This window comes from Neoarius graeffei, chromosome 5 (genome assembly GCF_027579695.1).
Source record: "Neoarius graeffei isolate fNeoGra1 chromosome 5, fNeoGra1.pri, whole genome shotgun sequence".
Taxonomy (NCBI): domain Eukaryota; kingdom Metazoa; phylum Chordata; class Actinopteri; order Siluriformes; family Ariidae; genus Neoarius; species Neoarius graeffei.
The window spans coordinates 10675696-10699791 of record NC_083573.1 but is presented as its reverse complement, the minus strand read 5'-3'; the positions used below and the strand labels follow the sequence as shown (position 1 = coordinate 10699791).

The following is a 24096-nucleotide window of genomic DNA, read 5'->3' as shown; positions in this document are numbered from 1 at the left end:
CCATTCGTTCTGCATGATATTAATTGGTTTGCAAATTTGTCTCAGATACAGAGGACCTTGAAGAGCTGTTCAGGCCGAGGAGTACAGATACATGGCAAAATACCAGATCAGACAGTGAGTTCTATTCTTACTTACAAAAGAGACATGCTAGCATACACATTTTATGAAAAGATAGAAACACTACTTGAATAAATGACTTACATTTGTGATCTGTCAGTCTGAATATCTGTGTAGTGACATCCAGTACTAATAATATTACTAATTGATGTGTGGCATTTTATCATAAAATCCAACAATTTTTTAAAATTTATGTCTTTAATTCATAAATGCATAATGCTCACTCGTTTTTATGTGGCCCGTGACACTAACCATTTCCTTTTTATGTCTTTTTATAGATTATCAGAGAAAGGTTCTGATGCGCCTTGATGAAATTGTGCAGAATCAGAAGGTTCAGATGAATCTTTTGAAACAAATCGGCAAAAGGTTCAGCAGCAGGGCCTGATGATGATGTTATTGAAGACAAGTTGGAGGATCCTCTAACATCAACTGAAGAGTTAGACAGGTTCTGTGAAAAGCTGGCAGATCCAGCTCTAAGGAAGAAATTGGTAATTCTCATCTCATCTCATTATCTCTAGCCGCTTTATCCTTCTACAGGGTCGCAGGCAAGCTGGAGCCTATCCCAGCTGACTACGGGTGAAAGGCAGGGTACACCCTGGACAAGTCGCCAGGCCATCACAGGGCTGACACATAGACACAGACAACCATTCACACTCACATTCACACCTACGGTCAATTTAGAGTCACCAGTTAACCTAACCTGCATGTCTTTGGACTGTGGGGGAAAACGGAGCACCCGGAGGAAACCCACGCGGACACGGGGAGAACATGCAAACTCCACACAGAAAGGCCCTCGCCGGCCCCGGGGCTCGAACCCAGGACCTTCTTGCTGTGAGGCGACAGTGCTAACCACTACACCACCGTGCCGCCCAAATTGGTAATTATATATTTATATTGATGAGATGCCAATGACAGATTACAGGCCACTTTGTTACATCGATAAAAATCAATGCTGCATTGGCCTATCCACAACATGTGATTATAACCCTCAACTCTGTTCTTCTAACTATACTGTATGAAAGCAAATGCAGTAAATATGGTAGGGAACTATTAGTATGAAACATAACCAATATTATTATATCAACAAATTTTCATATGATTTTAATGAAATAAAAACATTTAGTCTGCATATATTTTCTTAACAAATTGTCCTGAAAGAATTTCGTTTATGTTTGTAGGTGACTTTATTGAGTGCTATCGGTGGGCGTGATGTGGGAGACACCATCCGAAGGATGATGAAAAAGTTGGGAACTTCCCAACTGTGGTCTCAGTTCAACATGAAAGGAAGGAAGAAGAAGCGGTCATTTGAGGCCCTGCCACTCAACAGAGTTATATATAGTATGTAGAAATAATTTATTCTCAGGAAATAATATTTACATTGCATTAATTCAGGCCTAAAGACCCAAAAGTATGAAATTAAACTGGTGAACAGCACTCAAGCAATATTGGTTAGTTTTTGCACTCTAAGTGGTGGTGAATTGGATTTTTGCCCACCTTTTAGCAACTAAGGCTCATGCAGCCCAAGAGACCTCCTGGGATAATGAGATGAAGGATGAAACGATCCCCAGACTCGGGTGTGAATCTACCACTCTGTCATGGAGGCTCACTTATATTATGCTCCAACTTATATGTACAGATGTATGGTTGGTAGGAGTTTCAGTGAATAAAGTTATTTTGATAAGCTGGTTTAAAGGATTGAAAGTTTGAAGAATTTGGTGAAATGATGGATACCAAAGATGAGGATGATGGTAAGCATTGGTTGATATACACTTTTCATTATAAGGGAAGCTGTTCTCTAGCTCTGGCCAGTGGCCACTTGACCCTGCATGGTTCTCGGTCCGATGCTGATGATAAGATTAGCAACAGTTTAAATATGACAACATGAATCAAAATTGCAGACATTTAAGAAATTCTTGACTAAGTTTACCTGCAGAATAAACCTGAATTCTGCATATATAAATTCAGAAATAAATTCATTAAACATTACATAAATAATTATATAGACAATTTAAACACTTTGAGTACCTTAATTAATTGGGACTGGTTGTAATCAAGGTGTGTTATATATACTAACAAAAGCACGCAGAAAGAGCCACCCAACCTGTAAAGACCACAACATTGAGCTGCAAGTGGCAGAGACACTGAAGCGTGCCCCAAGCAAGAGGGGTGGATACCTCTTTCAGGTTAGTATTTGGTGAGGGTCTCGATTCCAATGACATGATGCTTGACTGGTATATTATTATGTAGTAAAACACATGACATGCTCATGGTTCTTCTTTAGTTTTGTGATATTCTAATGGAAATCTCTTCCGAGTTCAACATTACTATTTTTCTGTGATATTGCAAAATGCAAATGGGGTAATAAGTCTTCAAGATCTTCAATATTGATTGGATAAGAGAGTATTTTCTCATGTTCAGTGTAGAAAATTATCTGTACCTCTTGCAAAATATTTTATGTGTACATACATCATTTAATCTGACCATATAATGGTAAACAAGGATTTCCCAATTTATCATTGATTATAATTATATTTGCAGGCTCGCGCTGCTGTGGCTGCAACAACGAAGGAGTCAACTACTGTACCAACCCACCATTCATCTGATTCAGAAACCAGAGACATCTGTTAGCTCTTTCAATGCTAGAGTTTCTATTATTGAATACTGGTTCACCATTAAATATTTTCAATAGCCAGAACAAAAATTATGGTTGTGTGTAAATATTGCAGTCAGTCTCTGTAGGTTTTTATGCCATTTTATGCGATTTTGTTTTTTGCTGAAATAAATGCACTGACTATGGAAAATATTGTTGCTTCTTCCATGTTTTCTGCATAATATTACTCAGGTTTTGTAAGGTAGTAGAAAGGATGTGAAAATGTAAGGTGGTGAGAACGTGCCCATATGAGTGTGAAAGTATCCATAGTGTAGTGGGAAGGTGCCCATAAGGTAGTGGGAAGGTGCCCATAAGGTAGTGGGAAGATGGTGGGTACGTAATTTCTCTACGTAACTTTATGACATAGTAAAAATGTTGCTGGTAGTCCAGAATTTTACGTAGTAACTACATAAAAACACTACGTAACACCAAACCACTACGTTGTAAGTATGTAGTTACTACATAAAATTGTTACGGGTTGCACCACTGATTATCATTGTAAAGGCATCCCACGTGACAAACACAGACTTGTCATTAAGTAGTAAAACCCTTAGAATGCCACATGGTAAATGCTAGTATGTCTGTTTTCTTTTGAAAAATAGTGAGAAATATGTTTTTGCCAGTCAGAAGTCTTTGTTTTCAACAAGGAAAGTTCTTTTACACGAACTTTAACAGGAGCTGCTATTTTGTTTTGCACCGGTCCTGGGGCAGTCCTTGAGTAGGTCTCCCAAAAAGGGACTCGACTTAAAAACTAATGGAAGAAACTCAAACTTCAATGTTTCTTTGGGAATCACTCACACTTGCATTGTTTCTGTGCAGTAAAATAATTTAAGGCAACTTCTTTCATGTTAGTATATTTTTTGGCTCCTTTTGAGGTACAGACTGCCATGACACATACTGAATAAATATTATGTGTCAGTCAGTAAAAGACTGAAACAACAAGAAACCTGTTGCTAGTAGGTACCGTATATTATCTTAATTCTTGTTTGGAGGGTAGGGGAGAATGGGGAGACTTGGGACAACTTTTCAGCTTTTGTTGATGGTGTATAATTCTTTGCAGGTAGTGTCATATTCATGTTGTAGTAGAGAGTATTTACTATACTCTCTTGCCACAACATTAGTTTCTCAGCTTGACATACATACTGGCCAGGCTTCACTTTTTCTGTCATTATTTTTTGCGGGGATACATGAAACAAAAATTAAATCCCTCGGCCTACATGTTTAATTTTTATTTATTATCAAAACTTGTAACACATGAAGTGTATGAACACACAGCGATAGAAAAATATCAGCTTACCTGACAAAACAAAAGAGTTCTGTTCTCAAGAAGGAATGAAATAAGTTTAATCTTCATGCAGGGTCACACCCATATTTATAACAAAACATGTTTTGAACTATTTTATATTTGTAAACCACAAGAAAAAAAACAACAAAAACTGTACCATGAACTGTCCCAACTTGCGACTTGTCCAGGGTGTACCCCGCCTTTCGCCCATAGTCAGCTGGGATAGGCTCCAGCTTGCCTGCGACTCTGTAGAACAGATAATGAGATGAGATGAGATAAGATGAAGAAAAAAACAACAACAAAACCAAAAACTGTACCATGAACTGTCCCAACTTGCCCTGTCTGGCCATTTTGGAAAAAAAAAATCCTTCAATGTTTTTCTCCAGTATTTGAGCTGAATAAATGATCTTATATATGGTAACTCTAGGCTACATACTTTAATTCCTAACAAATTACAGCACAGACTGGAGATCAATTGTGAAATAGAAAATACAAGTTTTGGTTGACACAAATATTTAACTGCCAACACCTTGCTGCAGTGTCCAGCTTTGTGGCTCCAAAGGATGTAGGTTACTCTAAGGCAAGGCCGGATTAACTATATGGGCCTGCGGCACAATGCTCAGGGGCACTAACCACTCACAGCCAGTGGGGGGGCACCACATGACAGAAACTTTAAAAATATTTTTCGTGAATGTTTGTACACTTAAAATGGTTATACACTTGACATTGTTAAATAGTCATATATAATTCATTATGAACACTAATTTCATAAGAACAACAACAATAATCATGTGACCATTAACCCCCCTTTCCTCAACCTGTCAGTTGAGCCAGTCCACCTACGGTGAAATGTATCAATTTTTTAAAAACCGTGGTAGAAATGAAAAATGGACAGACATCAATTGAGTGGTTGTGCGAAGAGAAAATAAAACAAGAGAAAGACTCCAGGCGTGTAGCTGCAATTAAAAATGTTCCAGTGTTAGATTGTTTTTTTATAAAAACATCGACAACTGCTGTCACTACCAGTGCTGAAGCCGAAGCTAGTGAAATCAGCGATGCTAGTGAGGGAGATGGCCCTGCTAGCACTAGCCGGGGAGATGCTACAACCACAGCCAGTGTTAGCTGAGGGGTCAGTGATGACGAGGATCCCCTTGAGACATACAAATATATGCTGCTCATTTTTGAATAAGACATTTCAATATGCCTACATGCATATCGTTGGTTGTTTTCAGTGAATTTGATGGGCTGATGTAGCCTACTTAATACATTTTCAATGAGGAAGAATGACCTTGTTTATGTGTACTATTGTTTATGTATATGCTACTGTTTTTGACAGCAAAGGGCAAGGTTTGTGAGTGTGTGCAGGAGGTTACTGAACGTGTGCGCGCAGGGTGGTGGTGGTGGGGGGGGGGGGGCACTTGAGGTATAGTGCCCAGGGGCACCGCATTGGCTTAATACGGCACTGCTCTAAGGGGCAACATTTCACTTCTGATGTAATCTAAAACCCAATTGGTTGAAAATTATTTTTGGGAATACAAACTGTTCCAAATCTCCCTTCTCTCTGCTACCTGCCCCAACATATACAGACCAGTTAGGTGCAAATGACTAATCTGAATTAACATCTAGAGTTAGCAGCCAATACGCTTGAAGTATGAATTATAAAAAGCATAACTGAGAGCATGGTGTAGATATTTGCTAGCTTTTTCTGTCAAAAAAAACCCCCAAAACTACATGTAATCAATTTCCTTCACATTCAAACTGTACAGGAGAGACAACTAAAAATGACAGAACTACAGCAGAAAAGATTCAGACCATATGGTTTAGACCAGGGGTGGCCAACCAGTCGGAGCCCAAGAGCCACAATTCTTACTGTGTTACGGCAAAGAGCCACATTGGCACATGAACATGGGCACACAAATATTACCCTTCCTTCTGCGCGCGCGGACACACACACACACAGCCACATTGATGTCACACTCCAACTTAACCAATGCCCCACACCAACATGATGATACATTTACTGCAGTACCAAGACCACAGGCCAGTCATTTTCAACAGTGGCGACTGGTGAAGAAAATTGTAGGTGGGGCACAAAGGCAGACATTGTTTACATGTGGGGATTCCCCCCATTGGGGGGGTTCCGGGGGGCCTCCCCCGAAAAATTTTGGATTTCTTAGATGCAATTTCCTGTATTCTAGTGCATTTTGGAGTTACCTGTTTAACATCGAAAATGCAAAAGCCATTTTGATTCAGCTTGAATTCTCAATTGCATGACCTGCACAAGACCTGCATTCAAATAAATAAGTATTCAAATAAATACAGTCAGTCGGAAAATGGAAATTACAAAGTGCTAATTTAATTTCCTCAAACAGTATGTGTTACTGTCTCTGTTTTGTAAATTTTTTGAAGAGCTGTACCTGCTTTTGTGATTGACTTTTTAACGTGATTAACTTGTGTTTACGAAGTTCACTCCCTTTCGGAAAGTCCTGGTCGATTTTAGCATGTAGTGAGCTGAAGTGACGCTGAAGATTTGAAGCCTTGAAATGCGACAATGACGACTGACATAGAAGGCAGAATGGCTTGCCATAACGTTCAACGAAAAAATATAAATCCTCCCACTCTGTTAAAAACGTCCTGTTTTCATCTTCATATTTTCTTTTTGAAGTGCATTTTTTCCCTGCCATTTTGAGATCTGAAATTTAGCATATCATCTCACGCACCTGCGCATTTGTCATGATGTGAAAATACCGTAATGAAACCAAGCGAAGCACCTTTAATAAAATAACCGTAATTAACTGCAGTGAAGCGAAAACGCACATAAAACCACAAACGAACACCAACTTGGACGTGAATGTGAGAGCCGCATGACACCAGGCAAAGAGCCGCATGCGGCTCGCGAGCCGCGGGTTGGCCACCTATGGTTTAGACCATAAGCACATAAACGTGTATAACAAAGCACCTTCTTCCCCCAGTAATTGGGCATATTTAGCCCTATTTAATAGAGCTAATAGGGTTAGTAGGGCATATTTAATCTTTCAACATGTAATTTTTTTTAATATTATTAATTTCAAGTCAGACAATTTAATAAGTGACTCTCTAGATTACATACCAATAGCAGATCAGTGATTAGAATGTTTTATTCCCCTTTGACAGACTGAACTAATTTCACTAATTTCCTCATCAAAATCTTCAACTTGTGTGCTTGATCTCTTACCGAAATGTTTCTTCAAAAAGATACAAACAGATGCAATCAAATCTCTTTGAAAAATAATCAGTTCTTCCATGAGCATCAGCTCTGTCCTTAAATCCTTTAAACTATCAGTTATTAAACCCCTGATTAAAAACAAAAAACAAACAAACAAAAAAACCTGACCTTGATCCCTCTCAAGTGTCCAACTACAGGCCACTATCAAACTACTGCTTTATCTTCAAGATCCTAGAAAAGGCTGAAGTTCAGCACTTCTGCTCATGTCTATGTAGTAATCACATTCATGAAATGTGTTGGTCAGGATTTAGGCCTCATCACATAGAAACATCACCAACTACTGGCCTCTGATCAGAACTGTGTCTCCTTGATTGTGTGACTTGACCTTAGAGCAGCTTTTGACACCATTTATCACTCCATTCTCCTTGATAGATGAGAAAATGTTGAAGTTAAATGAATGGCTCTCTTCTGGCTCAGGTCACATTTAACTGATCGTTATGACTGTGAAGATGTAAACGGTGACTTCTCTATGCATACTAAGGTAAAGTTAGTCAGCTGCTTTTTTCTTTATGAATGTTAACTCTAGGTAATATAATTCATAGGATGGTATTAGCTTCCAGTGTTATGCTGATGACACACAGTTGCATGGTTCAGCAAAGCCAGATGAAAGACACTAACTTAATAAAATTGAGGAATATGTAAAATATACCCTAGTGAAAAATAAATGTGCTAAGTGTACTAAAATTTAGCATACTTTTGTGTACTTGAAGCCACACTAATCATCAATATACTTCAAGTGTGTTTATGATTAGTTAAATTGAGGCATGCTATTTTGGAACAACTAATTTTGTACTAAATATATTTTAATTGTAATTAAATTGTAGAAAAGTGCAACTTGAAGTGTATTTAGTGTACTTTTATGTGCTAAAGTGGAACAACTTAAAGTATATTTTGTATACTTTAAGGATATGACTTTATATGTACTAATATATGCTTAATTAGTATACTTTGTATTATAAGTACCTTAAAAATTAGTACACTTTAGAAATTACACATAACTTTCACTTAAAGTAGATTTTAGTATAATATATTTCTATAAAGTGTAATATAGTATAATTATTTTAAAGTGTGTTAAAAGTGTTAGCGTGAAGTTAGTATACTTTTTATATATTTACAAAAAGTACAATTTGTGTAAGTACATTTTCAATATACTATTGAAAATATGAATATACTTTAAATACAATAAAGTAATTTTTTTTCGCCAGGGTATGCTTGATGCTTATTAAATTCCTTCTACTTAATTCTGACAAGACAGAAGTACTTGTACTCAGACCATATGCAGCTAGAAGCAAGTTTTAGGATTATGTATTAACTCTGAATGACCTTTCTGTTTCTTCATGGGCAGCAGCAAAAGACCTCCGTGTGATTATTGACTCCAGTCTTTCATTTGAAGCTCATATAGATAATATAACTAAGATAGCCTTATTTCATCTCAGAAATATTGCTACGATAAGAAATATAATGTCACTACAAAATGCAGAAAAACTAGTTCATGTATTTGTTCTATCTAGATTGGCTGATTGTGAAGACCTACTCTCTGGATGTTCCAGTTGGTGCATAAACAAGATCCAGTTCTCAACCCTGATGAGAACAAAGTGGTTACAGAAGATAAATGAATGAATCCTCTGTAGACCGTTTTAATAAATCTTAAACACTTTACTAAATAGAAATCCCTTGAATATAGCCAAATTTAACCGGAATTTTATTTAATAAGGGGACAATAATCTGAATACAGCATATTGCCATTTTAACTAAATTGAAGCTTGAAATATTATTGTTCTCTTGGCAGATAATTTTGCTAAGAACACATGCCACACCATGTTTTGGAAATACATGATTATGTCCCTGCCACTGATTGAAAATGTATCCTTTCATATGATAGCTTTTTGACAAACCCATACAAGGTTTGCTTTTTGGCAAGGGGTCCGTAATCAATATATTTGCGCCTCGTCCAAGATAAGACTTCACTTATATGGTCATGTACTGACATGGAAGTGCTTTTCCTACGAACCCTCATGTTTGTGTTGCACATGCTCATGAGATATCGTCACAAAATTATTCACATGCACAGCGAGAGATTTACTGGAAAAACTCATTGACAGCCTGCTGATTCACACACTCTGATTTACTTTGTCTTTCCTGCGCGTTCCCAGTGAAGACAGTAAACAAGAAGGCAAATAGAATGGAGCATACACACCAAGGCAAGGCAAGGCAAGTTTATTTATATAACACATTTCATACATAATGGCAGTTCAATGTGCTTTACAGAAGCAAAAACAAAAACAGTAAACAATAGAGAAATAAAATTACATAAAATAATTTTATTTTTAATCTAAAACAATTAATTAAAAGAATTAAAAGAATTAAAAGAAAATAATAAGAATTAAACAGCAGTAGAAATAAAATAATAAAATGCCAAAAAGAAAAAAAAAGGAGAAAAAGAAAAAGAAACCAGCGGAATAAAATAGAATAAAATTAAATTAAATTTAAAACATGCAGAGAAAGGGCGGCACGGTGGTGTAGTGGTTAGCGCTGTTGCCTCACAGCAAGAAGGTCCTGGGTTCGAGCCCCGGGGCCGGCAAGGGCCTTTCTGTGTGGAGTTTGCATGTTCTCCCCGTGTCCGCGTGGGTTTCCTCCGGGTGCTCCGGTTTCCCCCACAGTCCAAAGACATGCAGGTTAGGTTAACTGGTGACTCTAAATTGACCGTAGGTGTGAATGGGAGTGTGAATGGTTGTCTGTGTCTATGTGTCAGCCCTGTGATGACCTGGCGACTTGTCCAGGGTGTACCCCGCCTTTCGCCCGTAGTCAGCTGGGATAGGCTCCAGCTTGCCTGCGACCCTGTAGAAGGATAAAGCGGCTAGAGATAATGAGATGAGACATGCAGAGAAAGTAAAGATTATAAAAAATGTAAAAATATTAATTAATTAACAGAAAGCATCTGAAAACAGCTTGGTCTTTAACCTAGATTTGAAGCTGCCAACAGCAGGAGCATTTTTAATGTCCTCTGGCAGTTGGTTCCATAGATGTACTGCATAGTAGCTAAAAGCTGCTTCACCACACTTTGTATTAACAACTGGTTTTAATAGTAAATTTTTCTGTTTCGATCTGGTAGATCTGATTGGGTTAGGCCGCTGCAACATATCAGAGAGGTAATTGGGCCCTGTACCATTTAGAGATTTATACACCAGCAGCAATACTTTAAAGTCAATTCTGTAGCTTACTGGAAGCCAGTGAAGGGACCTTAGAATTGGGGTAATGTGCTCTGTTCTTTTTGTTCGTGTGAGAACCCTCACCGCTGCATTTTGAACCAGCTGAAGTCGTTTGATGGTCTTTTTTGGCAAGCCTGTGAAAAGGCCATTGCAGTAATCACCAGTGAGAGTTTTTCATCAACTTTGGCTTCATTACAGACATAAACAACATTAAATCCATTTTGCAGATGTGGTGGGATTTTTTTCCCATTTTATTTATTTATTTATTTATGTGTGTGTGTGTGTGTGTGTGTGTGTGTGTGTGTGTGTGTGTGTGTGTGTTTTGGGGCATTCATACTGAATGCCACTCAGTGTAACTGCAGTGACTTCTGCATACTGTAACATTATATGCACACCCTCTAGCAAAAGCTGAAATGTGTGGTCACACAGTCTAGATACTGTCATGCTGATAATGCAGTGCAGTTTTGAATATATAATGGATTGCACTGGGAAAAGTAGAAGAAACTGTCAGAAATTTTGAAGTTGGGGAAAGACAATTTAGAGGTGTGTAAAACACTATTTAGAAGTGCATACAGGTTATTTTAAAAATGTAGGAGATGCATAAATGCCATTTATTTGTATTTAGCCTGCACTACAGCCCTCTTTACATGTTGCCAAATTGACCCGGAAATACACTGTCTGAAATGTAAAACTTTACAAGATTCTATTTGATTCAGTTTTGGGTTCATGATTTCATTTTGCCACAATATTAAAAAATAAAGTGTCAATATTACAAAAAAGCAACATTTACTTTCATATCCTTCATCAATGTAAATATACCCTTTGTGAAATTTCAACAAGAAATAACTTTTGTTTGATTTTCTTTCAAACCAACAGTAATTATTGATCCACAATAATTACTTTGCAATTTGTAATTTTTGGAGTAAATATAATAGCCTATTGATTAAAATATTCCTTTTGTTAAAAATAAAAAAGTTAATCACCAATAAATAGTTTCTGAATAAACTTTTATAAACACATGACCTGCATTTGTTTCTCTTTTCTTTTGCTTTAAGAAATCTGTAAAAAGTGAGCTCAGATTTCTTGTTAAATCTATTTGTACACTCAATCACACAACAGCTGTTTCCCATTTTAGATCTGTTTTTGTGCGTTTTTGCGTAGCTGCATTAGTGCTGTGTTACTTCTGTTCATGGTGAAGTCACATGTATTCCTATAAATTTTGCACCATTTACTGTCACAACAACATAACTACAACTAGGAAAACTCAGAGATTACGCAGCCTGATAATTATCATGATTTATTTTTTATTTCATCGATTGGATTTGTTTCATCATAAATTTGTACCATGATTGATCATTGCACGATATATCCTTACATGTCTACTTAAAATACAAATATCATCACAAATTCAGTCTTTAGTGGCCACAACATAGCATTGCTGATTCACACTTCCAGGGTCCGCATTTTGAGCCTAAGCTTGAATTGTTGTCTCTGTGGAATTTTTCATGTTTCCTGAAAGTCTTCCTGGGATTCAATGAGATAAATATTCAAAACAGATAAATCATGCTATTCTGTTCATTTGAAAGTTGCAAAGACTCTGATGGAGCGACATCTCAGCCAGGGTTGATTTCCACTTTGTGCCCAGTGTTCCTAGGAAATATATGGATCCAACATCAATTTGATCAAGATAAAATGGTTCCTGAAAGTGAATGAAATGCAGGTTACTCCTGATTGAATATTCTTATTTTCTAGAGTTTATTCAGGCAGATGGGCAGACAAATTCAAATCCTAAGTGAAAAGGCAGAGTCACAAAACAGGCAATAGTCAGGTGAGGTACAAACAATCTATCAGAGGTAATACCAAAAGGCAAAATCAAAAGCACAAAGAAAGGCAAACCAGAATCAACAGAGTAATAATGTAAGACTCGATGAAGCCAGCTGTAAGGAACTGAACATATACATCACAATAACTCGGTGCACTGTTGCCCCTTTTCCACCAAAGCAGTTCCAGGGCTGGTTCGGGGCCAGTGCTTAGTTTGGAACCGGGTTTTCCGTTTCCACTGACAAAGAACTGTCTCTGGGGCAAGAAAGACCAGTTCCAGGCAAGCACCACCTCTTTGCTGGGCCAGAGGAAAGAACCGCTTACGTCAGCAGGGGGGCGGAGTTGTTAAGACCAACAACAATAACAAGACCGCGAAAGATCGCCATTTTTAAGTGATGAGAAGCCGCAGCTGTACAAACGCAAAGTCATCCATTATTATTATTGTTGTTTTTGCTGCTGCTGCTTCTTCCGTGTTGTTTTTGCTTCGATATTTGCGCCAAGGTTTATGCAAACGTAGCGACGTAACTGACGTATACAGCGATGTAGTGACGTGGCTTCCCTTAGCACCGCGAACTATGGAAAAGCAAACTGGTTCTCAGCTGGCTCGCAAGTTGAACGAGTTGTGAACCAGCACCAGCCCTGGAACTGATTTGGTGGAAAAGGGGTATGAGAGTGCTTAAACCCTGTGGCTGTGTGACTGAGAAGTGATTGAGTTCATGTGTGTGTGACTAGAACTCTGGAGACTGTAAGTGGTGAAGTGCAGGATGGTTGGTATAGTCCATGGCAGCCATATTTGAAGGCTGTTATGAATTCTGGGAAGTGGAGTCTTGAGTGCAAGTAGGGGCAGATGTGACAATGGAGTGTTCCTTTTTTCAAGTATTTGCTTTCCTTTGATGCTGTCCTTTGTTTGTGAATCCTTCCTTTGCCTATTTTTAATCACTGATTCAATAATTTTATTGCTTTTGTATGTCATGTATTTGTTACCTCGCCTGGGACGGAGTCCATCAGGGGGCAAGGTATTGTTTTCAGTGGGATTTCTTTGTTACTTGCAAAAATCTCTGATTTTCGCAAGTATGTTGATCTGTCTATTTATCTGTTTGTTTGCTGGTGCTCTAGCATCATAATTTCTTGACCAATCTTCACCAAAATGCACAGGACAAGTCACTAGGGTCACACAAAGAAATACTTAATTTTTGGTGGGTCAGGGTCAAAAGTCATGGTCACCAATGTCAAATCTTGTAAAAATACCTAATCGGCCATAACTTCCGTTTCTTTCTGATTTTTGCAAGTATCATGCTCTGCATGACTTTTCATTAGTTTGTTTGTTTGTTTGTTTGTTTGTTACCTCACCTTCTACAGAGTAAACGGGGCAAGGTATTGTTTTTAGTTGGGTTTCTTTGTTTCTTTGTTTTTTTGTTAGCAACATTATGGGAAAACAGCTGGACCAATCTTCATGAAACATTCAGAATAGATGGGCATTTTTCTCAAATAGAACCTCCAACATTTTGAAAGTCATCCGGTCAAGGTCAAGGTAACTAAAAAGGTAAAAAAAAAAAGCTCTGAGCTCAGACTGCAGGAGCGCTGCCTTGAAAATACTCCTCCCTCAAACACACTGATTGGATCACTACCTGCCTCATGTGCATATACTGTGCTGTCATTGGATGGTTAATTTACATACACAAAAGAAGGGGGTTTGGTCACACCCACTTTTAAACCCCAGTGATAAAAACTTTCCCACTTTTTTTGATTTATTATTATTACCTCGCCCACTACGCACTAGACTAAAGAAATTGCTTTCTGACATGTTTATGCTTCTTACAAAGAGAGAAGTGCATTCCACTGAGCTCTAGTGCTGGGCCATTTCCAGGAAATAAGAGTTTTGGTCATGGCGACAGCGTGTGTACCTCAGCCTTGGTTCAGAGGTTTCAGTTTCAAAAACTGAAAGAGGTAAGCGTGGAATAATATAAAGTACAGAGACTTGGTATATTTTACTTCTGTGATTTTTAAATTATTCATTTTTGGATTATGCTTCATTCTGACCTCTCCCGGGATGAAGTCCACCAGGGGGCAAGGTATTGTTTTCAGTGAGGTTTCTTTGTTTCTTTGTTAGTAACATTACGGGAAAACGGCTGGATCAATCTTCATGAAACTTTCAGGATAGATGGGCATTAGTCTCAAATAGAACCTCCAACATTTTGAGGGTCATCCGGTCAAGGTCAAGGTCACCAAAAAGGTAAATCTTGTTTTTTTTTCTATATCTTCCTTCATATTCATCATATTTAGTTCAAACCAATTCCAAAATGTTCATCTTTCAATTCTGCTTCCATTGATATGCTACATGATGGGGTATCTCTCATAGTTTTCTTTCAAACTTTAATTTGTTTGTTTGTTTGCATGTGTCTCTGTCTGTTAACAATCTAGCGTAGAGATGGTTAAACCGATTGACTTCAAAATTTCAGGGCAGGTGGGCAATGGTCTGTAGAATAAATTTTGGGGGTAATCAGATCAAGGTGAAGGTCACCAGGAAGGTCAACCTTTTGGTCAAAATCACATTTTCCATGGGGCGCTGTGTGAGACGGCTGCCTCTCCAGTAGCTCTGTAGTTTTTAGCTCTTTAAATCTCTTTTTCCCCCCATCTTTTTACTTTTCTGCTCTTCTTACGAAGACATAGTGTGTTTTACTCATATCACATGGATATTTTTAACTATAACACACAACCAGGAGCCAGTTTTCTTGCTTATTCAAGAGAGGAGCTGCTGGCCCTGAAGACAATGGGACGAGCCGGAATACAACACCCCATCCCAGCGGAGCTGAGGAGGAAATCCAGGGGCTGCAAAGCCAGAGCTAAGCTAAAGGCTAGGCTAGCGGACAACCGGCGGTGCTACAAACCATCCATTCCCTCCGTTATCATGGGGAATGTGAACTCGCTGCCGAATAAGGTCGATGAGCTATCCGCACTGAACAACCAGCAGATTTATTGGGAGAGCAGCCGATTTATTTTTACGGAGACATGGCTAACACTCCTTGTACCAGATGCTAACGTCAACCTGTGGGGATTCACTGCTGTGAGAGCCGACAGAGACACTAAAGCATGTGGGAAAGGCAAAGGTGGGGGACTCATCATTTATGTTAACAACCGCTGGTGTAACCCAGGTTGGTGCTCAGACTTGGAGCTGCTAGCTATTAGCCTGCGGCCATATTATCTGCCGAGGGAGTTCAGTCACGTGATCACCATCTGTGTTTATATCCCTCTGAGGGCAGATGCAGCTGCTGCATGTGAGAGGATTCACTCTGTCTCAGCAAGGCTGCAGACACAGCACCCTGAGGCATTTATGATAATTTCTGGAGACTTTGATCATGCTACTTTGGACTCTACTTTGGCTGCTTTTTACCAGGCTGTGGACTGTCCAACAAGGAACAACAAGACAATTGACTTGCTGTCTGCTAATGTGAGGGATGCATACAGGGTCACACCCCTCCCCCCACTCGGGAAGTCTGACCATAACCTGGTTCATTTACAGCCGAAGTACACCCCCCTGGTTCAAAGGCAGTCTGCAACAACTAGCTCCATCAGGAGGTGGTCCCCTGAAATGGAAGATCCCCTCAGAGAATGCTATGACATCATAGACTGGGATGTGCTGCTTAGCCCACACTGTGAGGACATAGAGGGGCTGACACACTGTCTGACAGATTATCTCAACTTCTGTGCAGACATGGTTTCCCTCGCTAAGACTGTATGGTGTTGCCCTAATAACAAGCCATGGGTAACACAGGAAGTCAAAGCTGTCATCAACAGGAAGAAGGCCACCTTCAGGAGCAGGGACAGGGAGGCAATGAAAGCAGCATAGCAGGAGGTGAAACGCTGCGTGAGGGAAGCTAAGGACAGCTACAGGAGAAAGGTGGAGCAGAAGCTGAAGGAGAACAGCATGAGGGAGGTCTGGGAAGGTGTGAAAACCATCCCAGGCCACAATACAAAGACCAGAGTTGTTGAGGGGACAGTGGAGAGGGTGGATGAGTTGAATGACTTCTTCAATCGGTTCAACCAGCCCACATCCCCCCCACCCTCTCCCTCACTGCAGCCATCTCTCCTTCCCTCAACACACCTCCCCCAGTCATCACAGCAGCCCCCTCCTCCCTCTCATCCCCCACCTCAACACAGACTCCATGCATTACTGCAGACCAGGTCAGAGGTCAACTGAGGAAGCTTCACCCCAGGAAAGCAGCAGGCCCAGACAAGGTGTGTCCCCGACTACTGAAGACCTGTGCTGCTGAACTGGGTGAACCACTCCAACGCATCTTCAACATCATGTATCGTTCCAGTTCCCAAAAAGAATCGGCCCAGCGAGCTGAACGACTTCTGACTGGTGGCACTCACTTCACATCTGATGAAGATGTTGGAGCGGCTCTTCCTCAGCCTCCTCAGACCCCAGGTACAACATGCCCAGGACTGTCTGCAGTTTGCATACCGGGCAGATGTTGGTGTCGAAGACGCCATCCTCTGCCTGCTACACCGATCCCACTCGCATCTGGATAAGGGAAATGGCACAGTGAGGATCCTCTTCTTGGACTTCTCGAGTGCCTTCAACACCATCCAGCCCCTTTTGCTTCAGGACAAACTGAACAGGATGCGAGTGGACCCCTGCCTGGTCACCTGGATCTCCAGCTACCTCACCGACAGGCCACAGGATGCCAGGCTGAATGACATCACATCTGACACTGTGATTAGCAGCACCAGAGCACCCCAGGGCATGGTGCTGGCCCCTCTTCTCTTCACCCTGTACACTGTGGACTTCTGCTACAACTCGGAGCTGTGTCACATTCAGAAGTTTGCCGATGACACAGCCATTGTTGGGTGTATCAGTGACGACAGAGAGGAGGAGTATAGGAGCCTGGTGAGGGACTTTGCTGTGTGGTGCAACAGGAACCATTTGCAGCTCAAAACCTTGAAGACCAAGGAGCTGGTCATTGACTTTGGGAGGTCCAGACAAAGGTCACGACCAGTTCTGATTGAGGGAGACGAGGTGGAGGCTGTGGATTCCTACAAGTACCTTGGGCTGTGGCTGGACAGCAAGCTGGACTGGACTTGCAACACCAAACACTTATACAGGAAGGGACAGAGCAGGCTATCCTTCCTTAGGAGGCTGCGGTCCTTTAACATCTGCAGGAAACTCCTGTGGATGTTCTATCAGTCTGTGGTCACCAGTGCCCTGTTTTACACCATGGTGTGCTGGGGGGGCAGCACATCCAAGAAGGACACATCCAGGCTGGACAAACTGATCAGCTGGGCTGGCTCTGTGGTCAGCATGAACCTGGACTCTCCAGTGATGGTGGTGGAGAAGAGGACTATGAACAAACTATTGAACATCATGGACGATGCCAGTCACCCTCTGCACACTGTCATCAGCAACCAGAGGAGCCTGTTCAGTGACAGAATGCTCCTTCCCAAGTGCAGGATGAACAGACTTAAAAACTCCTTTGTCCCTCATGCCATCAGACTGTACAACTCCTCTCTGGGGGGGAGGAGGGGTAACAGGAGGACAGAGGATGGGAAGGAGCAGTAGCCTCGCCGAACAATAAGCAATACTGGACAATGTGCAATATAATGTGCAATATCTCTCCTGCTGGCCCCCCTTTTTTCTTTTTCCCCCCTTCCTCTCTTCCCCATATTTTATTCTTTTTATACTTGTATATGTAAATACTTAATGTAATTTATCTTGAAGTTTTTTCTCTATTTTCTATTCTCTGTTTATCCTGTAATGATGCTCCTGGAATCTTAATTTCCCTGAGGGAACCCGCCCAAAGGGATCAATAAAGTTCTGTCTAATCTAATCTAATCTAATCTAATCTAATCTAATCTAATCTAATCTAATCTAATCTAATCTAATCACTCAAATGGTTGCTGATAGACAAATGTTTACTATTATGAGCAAATAGGAACTCCCATATGGCCTTTCATTTGGCACCAGGGGAGGGCTTCCGGTAGCAGAGCCATGTAGACGTGTTTTGTGGAGCTGTGCTAGAATTGAAATTATGTATATAGTTCACAGATTGGAGTAATGTAAATTATGACTAGTTGACAATTAGCGCATGACTTAACCTATAAAGCTGCTATATTTTCCTTTGTATAGCCTGTTAGTTATTTAGTTACTATGTCTGGTCATGGCAGACTGGCTAAGTCAGCTAACACTCCAGCTAGCACGAGCTCCTCTATGGCTAAGGACTCATTGGGACAAGAACCAATACTCCAAGCGGTTGTTTCCCTAAAGGAAGAACTCCTGGCAAAAATCAATGAGAAAATGGAAGGCCAGACAGCAGACATTAAAAGTCAGGTGGACCAACTCGGGGAGGAATTGAAAGCGGGCATGGACAGTGTTAACGGGAGAATCGGTGCTTTGGAGCAGCAGTTCCAACAAGTTGAAGATGCTGCTAGTGAACAGTCTTCTATAGTCAGTACTCTTGAACGTGAGGTGGCACCAATGAAGAAAGACATAGCCAATTTGAAAGCACACAACGAAGATCTGGAAAATAGATTGCATCACTGCAACTTGCGTATAATTGGGGTGAAAGAAGGAAGAGAGAGTGTCAAGGGGCTGGTCAACTACATATCACACATCCTGGGTGAAACATTGGATATGGGGAAAGCGCCTCTGCTTGACCGAGCACACCGAGCTCTGCACACCTCGGACTGAAGGGACGATCCCCAAGGAGGCCTACCCAGAACTTTCATTGTCAGATGCCACTACTATCAAGAGAAAGTGGAGATTCTCAAAAAGGTTGCAGGGGACCGATGGGGATGATATCCGCATTTTTCCCGACTATAGCCTGGAGGTTAGCAGACAACGGGCCAAGTTCAATGAGGTAAAGAAACTGCTATGGGATTTCAAGATCACGGATCTTCGCTTCGGCGCTGTTTACCCTGCTGAGCTGAAAATCACACTTCCAGACGGTACAGTTGAAAAATTCAAAGACCCAAGTAAGGCAAAGGACTATGTTACTGAGAAAATAATTAACAAGCCAACTGAGTAGACTAGGTGTCCTTATGTCAGACTAAATGGAGAATGTAGCCCTGTCATTGTGATGGCAATAGGTTATTGATTCAAGGTAACCTATTAATGGAGTCGCTGCGAGGTTACTAAACAGCACAAGTTGTGTGAAATGACAAATGACATTGTGGACTTTCTTATTTGAAGTGTGTCAGTTCTAGTGAGAGACATAGTTAGCTTTTTCCCCTTTTTTGAATGTTTCTTGTTGGTGTGATGTGGACTTTAGCCCCATGTGGAGCGACCCTTACAGAGATACCGTTCTGTTTCTCTCTATACTGGGTTTTTTATTACTTTTATTCTTTCACAATCATTCTTGGACTGAGGAAACGTTTCCATGAATAACTCCAGCATGTCAACCAGGAGGTGAACCTTTTTCTTTTTACATAATTGTAAAATCCAGCTTGGTAACCATTTGTGATCATTGCTCCAATTAGTAAAGTGTGTTTAAAATTTATAGATAATTGTATTAAAACTGTCAGTGTGCAGCTGAAGAGTGGCTTCCCTCTTCTTTGATCTGAATTTAATACTGAGTCTCCAAAACTTGCTGACTGCACACTTTCTTTCATTTGCCTTATTTTACAGTGTTCTAGATTACTGAAAATAGAAAATATCAGTACTTTACAATAAAATCCACAAATATATTAATAATATGAAGTAAAGGAATAGTTTACCACTTGAGTAATGCTTTTATTATCATGAATGTATACATACTCACATTTGTGCATCAGGGAAATGAAAATCATTAAGTTTTTGTATCTTTTTAACTTTCTGTTCATGATTCTGATTTTCAAAATTTCAGGGACGATTTAATATATGTTTTTGTGAGGAACTTAAAGTACGGAAGGGTTGCCATAGTCTGAGATTTTGATGGTATGATATCTGTCTCAGAAAATGTCAAGGTTTCATGGTATCACACTTTACAGTATTTCATTATTATTATTATTATTATTATTATTATTATTATAAACAGAATTATAAACATGAGATAAAAAAGACTGCAGGTAACTTGTCATTGCAAAGAACCCAAACTCCAATTCAAATATTATCCCAGGTACAATGTGGGAGCAGAAATAATGGACTTCTTGATGATCCAGCAAACCATGGAATAAATGAATTGGTCTTGAGAGCAACTGAGCGACTGACTACTTGATTTCCCTTTTTATATTATTTTTCACCCTTCCCTGTTATAAGCAATTTATTGTTTTCAGTTTGTGCTTCTCTTCATTTTTGAACAATGCTTCTCATTGTTTTTTTCCTACCATCCATGAAAAATAATGAGAAATGTCCCTACAAACTATAATGTTATATAAATAAAGTATGTTTGTTTGCATGTTTGTATCAGTGGGTGAGGATGTAAGCTTTCTCACACACACACACACACACACACACACACACACACACACACACACACACACACACACTGCATTGTGCGCATCATTCAAACATCACTTGGAAGAGACTGTAGGCACCACTCTTACCAAATAATTGCAGACAGACCCAAAACTCATTCAACATGTTGCACAATAATCATGAAAGCCAAGGTTGGCATCATAAAGAGAATTAAAGGCATATGCTGACCTAAAGAAGAGTTGCAGGCTTGCCCTCAAACATATTACTGCCAAGCGTCATCTGTCTTGCTCATGCTAACTGCTTTATGAGCGGGTATTTTTTTGTTGACGTAATGACAAGTCAAGCTAATTCCCCCAATCTGACCTGATGCAAGTATGACCAGCAGGGTGTGTGTGTGTGTGTGAGATGTTTCATATGATGAATATAAATGAATCAATAAAAACCTAATTATGATGCCAAAGGCTTGATCTGCAGGTATTGGGGTGCCTCCCATGATGCTAATCCTGAGTGCAAGTGAAATTCTCTGTTTGGCTGCATTTTCCCCCAAATAACGGAAATAAGGCAATGTACGTGGAATGACAGCCATCAGGTTTTATACCATGGTATACCATGAAATCCCGCAGAACAGTATTAAAAGAATCTGTGTCTGCCTATAGGGCAAGTGGGGGAGAGGAAACGAGGCAGCACCGGATTTGGGCGGCACGGTGGTGTAGTGGTTAGCACGGTCGCCTCACAGCAAGAAGGTTCTGAGTTCGAACTCAGCGGCTGGTGAGGGCCTTTCTGTGTGGAGTTTGCATGTTCTCCCCGTGTCTGTGTGGGTTTCCTCTGGGTGCTCCGGTTTCCCCCACAGTCCAAAGACATGCAGGTTAGGTTAACTGGTGACTCTAAATTGACCGTAGGTGTGAATGTGAGTGTGAATGATTGTCTGTGTCTATGTGTCAGCCCTGTGATGACCTGGCGACTTGTCCAGGGTGTACCCCGCCTTTCGCCCGTAGTCAGCTGGGATAGGCTCCAGCTTGCCTGCGACCCTGTAGAAGGATAAAGCGGCTAGAGATAATGAGATGAATGAATGAATATTATTTTTAGAAACAGATGATTGATGAAAAAAATCTACTGAGTAATGTACTGTATGTAAATATTCTCATCTCATCTCATTATCTCTAGCCACTTTATCCTGTTCTACAGGGTCGCAGGCAAGCTGGAGCCTATCCCAGCTGACTACGGGCGAAAGGCGGGGTACACCCTGGACAAGTCGCCAGGTCATCACAGGGCTGACACATAGACACAGACAACCATTCACACTCACATTCACACCTACGGTCAATTTAGAGTCACCAGTTAACCTAACCTGCATGTCTTTGGACTGTGGGGGAAACCGGAGCACCCGGAGGAAACCCACGCGGACACGGGGAGAACATGCAAACTCCGCACAGAAAGACCCTCTCCGGCCACGGGGCTCGAACCTGGACCTTCTTACTGTGAGGCGACAGCGCTAACCACTACACCACCGTGCCGCCGTATATAAATATTATTTACATTATTTAGTGATGCATGATCACAAAGGGATTTTTTTTCTTAAACAGAGGACGGCTACTCTGACTACTACAGCCTAAAGCCAGATGATTACAAGCCCCAGGTCTACAACAACAGCAATGTAATGGATTTTAGCCAAGTCTTCCTCCCTACAGTCTACAGCATTGTCTTCATTGTGGGGTTCATCGGCAATGGCCTGGTGTTGTGTGTCCTGGTCAAGTATCACAAATCATTCAACATGTCAGATCTGTGCCTCTTCAACCTGGCCATTTCAGACCTCCTCTTCCTTATCTCATTGCCTTTCTGGGCCGACTACGCTGCCAACTCTAATTGGGCGTTCCCAGAGTTCATGTGCCATGCAGTGACAGCACTCTACATGCTGGGCTTCTATGGAAGTATCTTCTTCATGATCCTTATGACAGTGGACCGCTATGCCGTCATCGTCCACACCTCTACCTCCCTCATCCCCAAGCACTGGTCTGTCAGAGCTAGCATAGCACTGGCTTTGTTTGTGTGGACACTGAGCTTGGTAGCCTCTCTGCCAGCCATCAGTTTCTCAAAAGTGAATACTATATCAAATGTATCAAAATGCATGGTGGAATATTCAAAAAGGAAAATGTGGAAGTCATTTCATTACATTGAGCTGAACATCTTTGGTTTTATTATTCCTCTCTCAGTGATGCTGTTCTGTTACTCACACATCATCCCCATCTTAATGACCATGAAATCTCAGAAGAAACACAAAGCTGTCAGGCTCATGGTGGTCTTGGTCACTGTTTACTTCCTCTTCTGGACGCCCTACAACATCATACTCATGCGCCACAATGATTTCCAGCACAAAGACAAAATTAAAAGTGTAACTGTTATTGTTTGTTATCCCCAAAGTCTATTTCAGAAATAAAAAGACCATAATACTTTTACATCTTTGTAAAATAATCTTAATAGCCTGAGATTATGTACATTTTCCTCCAAACAAGTCTATGTATAAATTGTTACAGAAAATGAATTAACCCCTTTTTACCATTTCGATTAATTCAGTAGCACTCTGGTATGAATCATGACGAAGGATGATTCCTGTTTTTTTTTTTTTTTGGGTGGTTGCTTTATTCTTTTGACTGTTATCATTTTGTGCTGACAAAGGTCAAGTGAATAATTAAGCCCAAGTTGTTCAAAAATTGTATTTCACAAGACATGATTAAAAATGGTGGTGGCACGGTAGTGTAGTGGTTAGCACTGTCGCCTCACAGCAAGAAGGTCCTGGGTTTGAGCCCAGCGGCCGATGAGGGCCTTTCTGTGTGGAGTTTGCATGCTCTCTCCGTGTCAGCGTGGGTTTCTACCGGGTGCTCCGGTTTCCCCCACAGTCCAAAGACATGCAGGTTAGGTTAACTGATGGCTGTAAATTGACCGTAGGTGTGAATGTGAGTGTGAATGGGTGTCTGTATCTATGTGTCAGCCCTGTGATGGCCTAGCAACTTGTCCAGGGTGTACCCTGCCTCTCGCCCATAGGCCCTGTCCACACGGCAACGGATTCAGGTGACTCCGATACAATTCCTTATTGTTTAGGCCTGGCGTCCACACGGCACCGGCGTTTTGGGTGCCCAAAACGCAATCTTTTTGAGAACGGGTTCCAGAGTGGAAAGATCTGGCAGCGTTGCCGTTGTGAAGTCGTCTGGATGAGTAGAACGGATTTGTTTACGATGACGTCACAACCACATGACTGTGAGTGCTTCACGCCAGGTAGAAGTGTAACGAACTCGATGCGAGTTGTCAACAAATCCTATAACTTGGTTCATGAAACGTGCTTACAAAATATTTTCACTGTGA

The 24096-nt window shown here is 40.7% G+C and overlaps 1 protein-coding gene across 1 annotated transcript; it reads left to right on the top strand.

The window, feature by feature from the left end:
- Positions 1-23891, top strand: LOC132886501 (C-C chemokine receptor type 1-like). The gene is made up of 4 exons (XM_060921205.1): positions 1-114; positions 396-605; positions 1296-1455; positions 22323-23891. The coding sequence occupies exons 3-4, from the start codon at positions 1350-1352 to the stop codon at positions 23171-23173; spliced, it is 957 nt and encodes a 318-aa protein (XP_060777188.1). The 5' UTR covers positions 1-114; positions 396-605; positions 1296-1349; the 3' UTR covers positions 23174-23891.
- Positions 23892-24096: the final 205 nt, after the last annotated feature.